General features: G+C 38.7%; 1 protein-coding gene across 5 annotated transcripts in view; it reads right to left on the reverse strand.

Annotated features, from left to right (window-relative positions):
* The window catches only part of CFAP20DC (CFAP20 domain containing), a 304,088-nt gene that overhangs the window by 173,473 nt on the left and 118,486 nt on the right, over positions 1-12,129 (reverse strand). For all 5 annotated transcript variants that reach the window (XM_074032604.1, XM_065540859.2, XM_065540858.2 and 2 more), the window contains one exon: positions 2,246-2,360. In XM_074032604.1, coding sequence (XP_073888705.1) covers positions 2,246-2,263 — 18 coding nt within the window. In that variant the 5' untranslated portion in view covers positions 2,264-2,360. The remainder of the gene's footprint in view (positions 1-2,245; positions 2,361-12,129) is intronic.

A 12,129-nucleotide genomic window follows, 5' to 3' on the forward strand; every position in this document is an offset into this window, starting at 1 on the left:
TTACTTATAATAGAAAGATAATATTTTATTTTCAAATACTGGATTTTCATGAATGTACACTGTGTGTGGGTTACAGCCACATACATAATGCTCAGATTTTGATGAAATATCTCGACTTCAGAGTTAGTTAACTGACAAGGGTGACTGAACTCACAAAAGCAAGGTAGTGACAAATTTGATTTATTAACTACACACTGAATAGTGTATTTGTCTCACATGGGCTTTAACTCTTAGATTAACACTGAACTCTGAAGAATCTTACATGAATAAGGAAATCAATACCTAAACACAAAATGATGAACACAATTTTATTTGTAAGGCATTTCCCTAAATGTCTTAAATGGTTTAACTTCAATAACTGGAGTCTTCACATTTAATGTTCAAGCATTTATGGATATTTAATATTAAATGAATTTTTAAAACTTCTACTGCAAACAGAAACCATCCATTTATTTCATAATCCAGCTCATTTTTATTACAGGGCTGCCAATCTCCAAAGTTATGTTTAATTCCCATTTTTTACTTACGTCTACATGAACAGCAAGCCCAGCAGATCTGCCTACTGAAAGAAATGGTCAGTATGCACTTCATGCTGCCACTTTCCGTCATCTTAGCTCATGGCCCTGTCTCTTTCCTGATATACCAGAACTTCTTATTGCAGTTACTTATGATTGCCACGTTCCCTAAATACTTTCTAATCTCAACTATTCTCCCTTGTTGGAACCTCCTTGGTTCTCTTCAGCAACGCTAGATCACTGGGCTTGTCTGTACACCATGCAGCTACCCTTAATGCTGCTTGTTCTCTTCCAGGAACACTACTCTCCCCTTCTTCAACTGGTTAATGCTTTTCTGTCTTTCAAGGCCATGCTCAGGCACCCACTTTTTCAGGGGGCCTTCTCTGACAACTCTCCTTTTACTCTGTAGTTCATTCTGATTCTTGCTCTCACAGTATATACCACATTGTATGGAAAAGGTCTGTTTACATACATGTCTTAGCTCATCTGACTATAAGTTTCTGATGTTACTTCACATCCATTCCTCCACTGCTCCCCTACCCTCGTCCCCACAGTCCTCACTAACCCTAATCTGGATGATTGCAAATAACTTCCTCACTTCCAATTTCTACCCCCTCCAAATCATTGCAAATATTACCACCAGATTAATCTTCCCAAGGCACAGAACTGATTGTGTGGTCCTTCTCTAGCCCAAAAGCTTTAATGGCTTCCTTTTCTCTACCATAGTAGTTTCCAAAGAGTGGAACATGTACCATTTGTGAAATGATTTTAGACTGTATATGGATGCGGCATTAAATAACTCTGGATCCCGGAATAAAAATGTCCCTTTATCAGTTTTCCTTTAGTCCTAACTATGACAGGGAGAATGGCTGAACATATGTCTAATCCTTGATAAACTCTTTTTAACAAAGAGTAGCACTCAGGACAGAGCCTTAAACAAGAAACAGTACCCAGTTAGACTTTAAAATATTGTTTTGTTTTTAGTATGTTTATTTTTATGTTGTATTTTGGGAAAATTACACTGGTTTTCCACTTATAAAAGTGGTACAAAGGAGAGAGAGTTGGTTTAAAGGAAAGTCTCAAGTGCATACCAGAATGGATAGTACACAAAAAGGGTACTGAGAGTAGTATTGAAATGACTGAAGTTTGACAAAGACTTGTCAGAAAAATCAGCCCTTCAGAAGTTACACAACGTACTTAAAATGTCTGAACCCACATCAGGCTCTTGTACTGTCAGACCAATGTTTCCTTAGGGCTCTTTTTCAACCTGGCAACCATGATTAATTGTTTGCTGTTCTCCGGAGGTTACCTCTTTCCAGCCTCCATGCTTCTGCCCATGCTGTTGCTTTTGCTGGAATGCTTGGCTTCCTAAGTCTCCCTGTTGAAATCTTAAGAGTCCTCCAAAGTCCATTCTAAGTGCTATCTCCTTCAGAAAGCCTTCCCCCACCCCCAGTCAGATGGATTCCTTTCCCTTTCACAGTACCAATAGCAATTTCTCTCTCCACTGTGCTTTGTATCACAGTTTTGGTGATTTTATAGATGTTCAAATAATTAAGTTATTCCACTTAGACGTTAAGCTCTTTCAAGAGAGGGGAAGCAAGGCCATGAATTGTATTCATTTTTTATACCACCATGGTACTTAACAAAGTCCCTCACATGTGGAGTCAGTCCATAATTAATATTTGCTGAATTGAATTCAATATTTTAGGCAACATTCACGTGATACTTACAATTTTACGTTTGATCATGAAGAGTGGAATTTTTGCATGAAGAGGGGTGGAGGATAGTTCCTTATGGACCGTTGATAAATATAATCTTCTTTTGATGTTCCCTAAATCAGTAATTCTGAAAAAATAGAGGAGAGAAGACAGAAAGATCATCAATTTAATAACCACTTCTTTGGATAATCATCAAAATGATATAATTTATCATATAGACCCTTTTCAACAGGAAGATCAAACATAGAATTTAAGAATTGCCTTTTTCTTTCAAGAAGTAATAAAATTTCTTTCTCAAATTCAAAGTGCTCAGAAGCCTGAATGTATAAATTCACTTAATATGCTAATTTATTTCAGTACTCTACACTAGATTTCCACAGTCCTCCAGCCTACGAAAAAATTCAATTTGGATGAACTGAGAGACTGCTAGCCTTTAATAACCATACTTGTTCCAGCCCCTTAAGCTTGTGTTATCTTGGGACATACTGTCACCTACTAAATAGGAAAACATTATGGATTTCTTTCCCTAAAAATACATCTGTCATTTTATATAGGCTCTTAGTCTGCTTAGAGACAGACACAAAACACTGATTGTCGGTTTCACTTCCTAAGCACATATCTTCCAACCAGAATTATAATACACAACTTTATCGCTCACTATTCAGGTCAACCCACAGTGATACCAAGGACATTGAATTTGAACATCTTTAATAGATTTAGACCACAGCCATGATCACAAAGATTAGGTTTGCTTCAAATTGATAGAGGCTCATTTTTATGTTCTGTTTCCTTTAGGTCTCAGAGGTAACACAGCAGGCTTAAAATCTCCAAACCTGCCTCAGGCTGCTATATTATAGAATTGATGCTTCTTTAAACACTGTCTTTTTATTTGAGAATGATTTTCCCCCATTATTAGGGAAAAACTTTGTTTAGACACATTACACTGCTAATTTTCTATATTTAGTAATCCCCCAAGAAGACATTTCATTCAAATGCACTGTTGTCAATATTTATAGTGTAATTAACTGTTTTTAAAATCGGCATTGTCTTTTCTACAGCACTTTCATTCCCCCTCCTTCCCACTTTTCTAATCTCGGTATTGCTTCTTTCTAAAATACTCTACATATCTTTCAGTGAAAAAACCTATCATTAAACAATGTTAAGAATAAATACAGTAAAAATTAGTGAGATGATTTCAGAGTATGCTCCAGACCTAAAAATTCCATCCTACTTGCACTAAATGATATCATAAATTCATTTAAAATGCAAAGTCTTTCAATCCATAGTCAGAGCTACGGTTTAAAATGAAGAAGTATTAACACTATGGCAGTATTATACCCTGATATATACACATATATGTAAACATGGTATCACATTTACCCTAAGGCAGTATCTTCAAAGTGGGATGAACACATGGGGAGGAGGAGTGATATGCAACAATCCACAGAAGTGCAGGAAGAAAACATTAGAACTTTCACCTCATCCTCTTAAAATGTGATTTTTGTGCATGTCTCATTATACAGTAGTATAGTAACATATTTATATATTTTCTGAAGAAATGCCCCTATATAGCAGGTATGTACAAATATTTTACTAATGGGGTACAGGATCAAATATGTTTGGAAAATCATGTCCTCAGAGATGCTATTAGGTCTCTTCTGTAAGTTCTGATTAGGAAATAAAAGGAAAGACTACTGGGATTCTAGAAAGGAAAAGGTAACAAAAAGAGGGACTGCATTAACCAAAAATTCATCTATCACAGTTTTATTAAAGGGTTACTGTGCTTTCATGAATAAAACGACATTTTTTTTTTTTTTTTTTTTTTGAGATAGAGTCTCGCCCTTGTCACCCAGGCTGGAATGCAATGGTGGGATCGGGGCTTACTGTAACCTCCAACTCCCAGGTTCAAGCGATTCTCCTGCCTGAGCCTCCTGAGTAGCTGGGATTACAGGCGCCTGACACTATGCCCAGCTAATTTTTGTATTTTTAGTAGAGACAGGGTTTCACTATGTTGGCCAACCTGGTCTAGAACGACTGACCTCAGGTGATCGGCCGGCCTAGGCCTCCCAAAGTGCTGGGATTACAGGCATGAGCCACTGCGCCCAGCCAAACTACATATTTTTAATCTAAATAGTTAAGAGTCAAACTCCAAATGGAGGAATGATTGAGAATACTATCACTTCATATGGAACTACAGGAACATTCATTCATTCATTCAGATATTCAACAAAGACTGAGCCAGGAAAATTGCTGGGAGTACCTCAGGGAGACAGTGATGAAAAAGACAAGGTTCCTATCCTTCTGGAGCTTCTATTCTTGTGCAAAAGGCAGGTGAATTTTCATGAAATATAGTTTACCATTATTTATGCTAGTGCCTTCTGTGTTCTGAAGAATCCTTGCCCAGGCTAAAGTTGCACAAATACTTTCTTATGTTTCCTTCTACATCTTTATAGTTTGTTTTTACATTTAGTTCATCCCAAATTAGTTTCTGTGAGTTGTATGACATAGGGGTTGGAATTCTTTTCTTTCTGTATATTTATACAACTGTCCCAACACCATTTATTAAAGACTCTCCTTTTTTCACTGAAATGCCCTGGTCCTTTGTTGAAAATCAGTTGACCATAAATACATGTGTGTGAGGTTGTATTTCTGGACTGTCTATTGATTCTTTTTTTTTCACCGATCCATTTGTCTATTCTTACACTAATAATACACTATCTTGATTACTGCAGATTTAGAGTAAGTCTTGAAACCAGGTAAAAAAAACTCTTCAACTTTAGTTTTGCTTAATATTTGTTTGGCTTTTGCTTTTTTATATGGATTTTAGAATCCATTTATCAATTTCTATTTAAAAAAAGGTGTTGAGAGTTTAACTTGGATTGTGTTCAATCTGTAGATCAATTTCAAGAGACTGATACTGATCATGTCTACTCACATGATATGTATCTCCAATTATTTAGGCTTTGCTTAATTTCTTTCTTAATGTTTTATATTTTTCATTTTAGAAGCCCTGCACATCTTTTGTTAAATTTATTCCTACATATTTTGTCTTCTGACACAGCTGAAAATGAATTTTAAAATTTCATTTCCCGGGGCCGGGTGCAGAGGCTCATGCCTGTAATCCCAGCACCTTGGGAGGCTGAGGGGTGGATCACGAGGTCGAGAGATTTAGATGATCCTGGTCAACATGGTGAAACCCCATCTCTACTAAAAATACAGAAATTAGCTGGGTGTGGTGGTACACGGCTATAATCCCAGCTAATCAGGAAGCTGAGGCAGGAGAATCGCTTGAAGCCGGGAGGCGGAGGTTGCAATGAGCTGAGATTGTGCTACTGCACTCCAGCCTGGTGACAGAGCGAGACTCCATTTAAAAAAAAAAAAAAAAAAATTCATTTCCCAGTCATTTGGTTCTAGTATATAGACATTCAATTGATTTCTCTATATGGTACTTGTTTCCTCTAACCTTTGCTTAATTCACTCTTGAGTTCCAGTAGTTGTTTTGTAGATTCCTGAGGATTTTATACATAAACAAACATGTCTGGAGTGAATAAAGACTGTTTTACTTCTGCTTTTTCAACTTTATACCTTTCATTTCTTTTTCTTGCATTACTGCAATGGCTAGGGCCTTCAGCATATCTTAAATAGAAATCATGAGAATACAGGGAGAAAATCATAGGGAGAAAGTGTTCATTCTGACCTTATTAAGTATGATGTTAGACGTAGTTTACTTTATCACACTGAGGATGTTCTCTTCCATTCTACTTTTTTAGATATTCTTTTTTTCAATCATGAAAGGCTGTGAAATTTTGTTAAATGCCTTTTCTATACTGGTTGAAATGATCCTGTTGTTTTTCACCTTTATCCTGTCTTATATATTTAATTATACTCATTGATCTTCAAATGTGAAATGAACTTTGTATTCTTGGAGTAAATTTCAATTGGGCTAGTATTTTGTTGAAGATTTTTATGCTGTGAAAGAAAAATAAAATGATATATGCCAGAAGATGGCTGAATAGGAGCAGCTCCAGTCTGCAGCTCCCAGTGAGATAAATGCAGAAGGCAGGTGATTTCTGCATTTCCAACTGAGGTACCCGGCTCATTTCTCTGGGACTGGTTAGACAGTGGTTGCAGCCTATGGAGGGTGAGCCAAAGCAGGGTGGGGCATTGCCTCACCCGGGAAACGCAAGGGGTCAGGGAACTCCTTCCCCTAGCCAAAGGAAGCTGTGAGGGACTGTGCCATGAGGAATAGTGCATCCTGGCCCAGATACTATGCTTTTCCCACGGTCTTTGCAACCCGCACACCAGGAGATTCCCTCAGGTGCCTACATCACGAGGGCCCTGGGTTTCAGGCCAAAAACAGGGCAGCCGTTTGGGCAGACATCAAGCTAAGTGCAAGAGTCTTTTTTCATATCCCAGTGGCACCTGGAAAGCCAGCGAGACAGAACCCTTCACTCCCCCGGAAAGGGGGCTGAAGCCAGCAAACCAAGTGGTCTAGTTCAGCAGATCCCACCCCCATGGAGGCCAGCAAGCTAAGATCCACTGATTTGAAATTCTCACTGAGAACACAGCAGTCTAAAGTCAACCTAGGACACTAGAGTTTGCGGGGGGAAGGGGCGTCTGCCATAACTAAGGCTCAAGTAGGCAGTCTTCCCCTCAAAGTATAAACAAAGCCCCCAGGAAGTTCGAACTGGGCAGAGCGCAATGCAGCTCTGCAAAGCCGCTGTAGCCAGACTGCCTCTCTAGATTCCTCTTCTCTGGGCAGGGCATCCCCGAAAGAAAGGCAGCAGCTCCAGTCAGGCACTTATAGATAAAACTCCCATCTCCTTGGGACAGAGCACCTGGGGAAAGTGGTGGCTGTGGGTATAGCTTCAGCAAACTTAAACGTTCCTGCCTGCCGGCTCTGAAGAGAGCAGCAGATCCCTCAGCACAGTTCTCGAGTTCTGCTAAGGGACAGAATGCCTCCTCAAGTGGGTCCCTGACCCCTGTGCCTCCTGACTGGGAGACACCTCCCGGCAGGGGTCGATAGACACCTTATACAGGAGAGCTCTGCCTGGCATCTGGTGGGTGCCCCTCTGGGATGAAGCTTCCAGAGGAAGGAACAGGCAACAATCTTTGCTGTTCTGCAGCCTCCGCTGGTGATACCCAAGGAAAGAGGATCTAGCGTGGACCTTCAGAAAACTCCAGCAGACCTGCAGCAGAGGGGCCTGATTGTTAGGAAAAAAACTAACAAACAGAAAGGAATAGCATCAACATTAACAAAAAGGACATCCACACAAAAACCCCATCCAAAGGTCACCAACATCGAAGACCAAAGGTAGATAAATCCACGAAGATGAAGAAAAACCAGCACAAAAAGACTGAAAATTCCAAAAACCAGAACGCTTTTTCTCCTCCAAAGAATCACAACTCCTTGCCAGCAAGGAAACAAAACTGGACAGAGAATGAGTTTGAGGACTTGACAGAAGTACGCTTTAGAAGGTGGGTAATAACAAACTACTCCAAGCTCAAGGAGCATGTTCTAACCCAATGCAAGGTAGCTGAGAACCTTGAAAATAGTTAGAGGAATTGCTAACTAGAATAATGAGTTTAGAAAAGAATGTAAATGACTTGATGGAGCTGAAAAACACAGCACGAGAATGTTGTGAAGCATACACAAGTATCAATAGCCAAATCAATCAAGCAGAAGAAAGGATATAAGAAATTGAAGATCAACTTAATGAAATAAAGCATGAAGACAAGATCAGAGAAAAAAGAATGAAAGAGAATGAACAAAGCCTCCAAGAAAGATAGAACTATGTGAAATGACCAAACCTACATTTGATTGGTATACCTGAAAGTGATGGGGAGAATGGAACAAGTAGGAAAACATTCTTCGGGATATTATCCAGGAGAACTTCCCCAACCTAGCAAGACAGGCCAACATTCATATTCAGGGAATATAGAGACCACCTCGAGAAGAGCAACCCTAAGACACATAATCCTCAGACTGTCCAAGGTTGAAATGAAGGAAAAAATGTTAAGGGCAGCCAGAGAGAAAAGTTGGCTTACTCACAAAGGGAAACCCATCAGACTAACAGTGAATCTCTCTGCAAAAACTCTACAATCCAGAAGAGAGTGGGGGCCAATATTCAATATTCTTAAAGAAAAGAATTTTCAACCCAGAATTTCATACCCAGTCAAACTAAGCTTCATAAGTGAAGGAGAAATAAAATCCTTTACAGACAAGAAAATGCTTAGAGATTTTGTCACCACCAGGCCTGCCTTTCAAGAGCTCCTCAAGGAAGCACTAAATACGGAAAGGAAAAACTGGTACCAGCCACTGCAAAAACATACCAAATTGTAAAGACCATCAACAGTACGAAGAAACTGTATCAACTAATGCGCAAAATAACCAGCTAGCATCATAATCACAAGATCAAATTCACACATAACAATATTAACCTTAAATGTAAACAGGCTAAATGCCCCAATTAGAAGACACACACTAGAAAATTGGATAAAGAGTCAAGATCCATTGGTGTGCTGTATTCAGGAGAACCATCTTGCCTGCAAAGACACACATAGGCTCAAAATAAAGGGATGGAGGAATATTTACCAAGCAAATGGAATTCAAAAACAGCAGGGGATGCAATCCTAGTCTCTGATAAAACAGACTTTAAACCAACAAAGATAAAAAAAGACAAAGAAGGGTATTATATAATGGTAAAGGGATCAACACTACAAGAAGAGCTAACTATCTCAAATACATATTCACCCAACACAGGAGCACCCAGATTCATAAAGCAAGTTCTTAGAGACCTACAAAGAGACTTCAAGTCCCACACAATAATAGAGGGAGACTTTAACACCCCACTGTCAATATTAGACACATCAATGAGACAAAAAATTAACAAAGATATTCAGGACTTGAACTCAGCTTTGGACCAAGCAGACCTAATAGACATCTATAGAACCCTCCACCCCAAATCAACAGAATATACATTCTTCTCAGCACCACATTGCACTTATTCCAAAATTGACGACATAATTGGAAGTAAAACACTTCTCAGCAAATGCAAAAGAACAGAAATCGTAACAGTCTCTCAGACCACAGTGCAATCAAATTAGAACTAGGGATTAAGAAACTCACAACTACATGGGAACTGAACAACCTGCTCCTGAATGACTACTGTAAATAATGAAATTAAGGAAGAAATAAACAAGTTCTTTCAAACCAATGAGAACAAAGACACAATGTAGCAGAATCTCTGGGACACTGCTAAAGCAGAGTTTAGAGGGAAATTTATAGCACTAAATGCCCATAGGAGAAAGTGGGAAAGATCTAAAATCGACATTCTAACATCACAATTAAAAGAGCTAGAGAAGCAAGAGCAACCAAATTCAAAAGCTAGCAGAAGACAAGAAATAACTAAGATCAGAGCAGAACTGAAGGAGACAGAGACAAGAAAAACTCTTAAAAAAATCAATGAATCCAGGAGCTGGTTATTTTTAAAAGATCAACAAAATAGACCACTAGCCAGACTAATAAAGAAGAAAAGAGAGAAGAATCAAATAGGCACAATAGGAAATGATAAAGGGGATATCATCACTAATCCCACAGAGATGCAAACTAACATCAGAGAATAATATAAATGCCTCTGTGCAAATAAACTAGAAAATCTAGAAGAAATGGATAAATTCCTGGACACGTACACCCTCCCAAGACTAAACCAGGAAGAAGTCGAATCCTTGAATAGACCAATAGCAAGTTATGAAATTGAGGCAGTAGTTAATTCCCTACCAACCAAAAAAAGCCCAGAACCAGGTGAATTCACAGCCAAATTCTACCAGAGGTACAAAGAGGAGCTGGTATCATTCCTTCTGAAACTATTCCAAACAACAGAAGAGGAGGGACTCCTCTCTAACTCATTTTATGAGGCCAGCATCATCTTGAGACCAAAACCTGGCAGAGACACAACAAAAAGAGAAAATTTCAGGCTAATATCCCTGATGAACATTGATGTGAAAATCCTCAATAAAATACTGGCAAACCAAATCCAGCAGCACATAAAAAGCTTCTCCACCACGGTCAAGTTGGCTTCATCCCTGGGATGCAAGGCTGGTTCAACATATGCAAATCAATAAACATAATCCATCACATAAACAGAACCAATGACAAAAACCACATGATTATCTCAATAGATGCAGAAAAGGCCTTTGATAAAATTCAACACCCTTTCATGCTAAAAACTCTCAATAAACTAGGTATTGATGGAACATATCTCAAAATAAGAGCTATTTATGACAAACTCACAGCCAGTACCATACTGAATGGGAAAAAACTGGCAGCATTCCCTTTGAAAACTGGCACAAGCCAAGGATGCCCTCTCTCACCCTTCCTATTCAACAGAGTATTGGAATTTCTGGCCAGGGCAATCAGGTAAGAGAAAGAAATAAGAGTATTCAAATAGGGAGAGAGGAAGTCGAATTGTCTCTGTTTGCAGATGACATGATTGTATATTTAGAAAACCCATAATCTCAGCCCAAAATCTCCTTAAGCTGATAAGCAACTTTAGCAAAGTTCTCAGGATACAAAATCAATGTGCAAAATTCATAAGCACTTCTATACACCAATAATAGAGAAACAGAGAGCCAAATCATGAGTGGACTCCCATTCACAATTTCTACAAAGATAATAAAATACCTAGGAATCCAGCTTACAAGGGATGTGAAGGACCTCTTCAAGGAGAACTACAAATCACTGCTCAAGCAAACAAGAGAGGACACAAACAAATGGAAAAACATTTCATGCTCATAGATAGGCAGAATCAATATCGGGAAAATGGTCATATTGCCCAAAGTAATTTATAGGTTCAATGCTATTCCCATCAAGGTACCATTGACTTTCTTCACAGAATTAGAAGAAACTACTTTAAATTTCATATGGAACCAAAAAGAGCCCATATAGCCATGACAATCCTAAGCAAAAAGAATAAAGCTGGAGGCATCATGCTACCTGACTTCAAATTATACTACAAGGCTACAGTAACCAAAACAGCATGGTACTGGTACCAAAACAGATACATAGACCAATGGAACAGACCGGAGGCCTCAGAAATAACGCCACACATCTACAACCATCTGATCTTTGACACACTGACAAAAACAAGCAATGAGGAAAGGATTCCCTATTTAATAAATCATGTTGGAAAAACTGGCTAGCCATATGCAGAAAACTGAAACTGGACTCCTTCCTTACACCTTATACAAAAATTAACTCAAAATCCAAGGCGTAAATATAAAACCTAAAACCATACAAACTCTAGAAGAAAACCTAGGCAATACCATTCAGGACATAGTCATGGGCAAACACTTCATGATTAAAACACCAAAAGCAATGGCAGCAAAAGCCAAAATTGACAAACGGGATCTAATTAAACTAAAGAGCTTCTGCACAGTAAAAGAAACTATCATCAGTGAACAGGAAACCTACAGAATGGGAGAAAAATTTTGCAATCTATCCATCTGACAAAGGGCTAATATCCAGAATCTACAAGGAACTTAAACAAATTTACAAGAAAAAAACAACCCCATCAAAAAGTGGGCAAAGGATATGAATGGACACTTCTCAAAAGAAGACATTTATGCAGCCAACAAACATATATAAAAAGCTCATCATCACTGGTCATTAGAGAAATGCAGATCAAAACCACAATGCCATACCATCTCACGCCAGCCAGAATGGTGGTCATTAAAAACTCGGGAAACAACAGATGCTGGAGAGGATGTGGAGAAATAGGAACACTTTTACACTGCTGGTGGGAGTGTAAATTAGTTCAACCATTGTGGAAGACAGTGTGGTGATTTCTCAAGAATCTGGAACCAGAAATACCATTTGACTCAGCAATCCCATTACT

Source organism: Macaca fascicularis, chromosome 2, assembly GCF_037993035.2.
Source record: "Macaca fascicularis isolate 582-1 chromosome 2, T2T-MFA8v1.1".
Classification (NCBI taxonomy): Eukaryota; Metazoa; Chordata; class Mammalia; order Primates; family Cercopithecidae; genus Macaca; species Macaca fascicularis.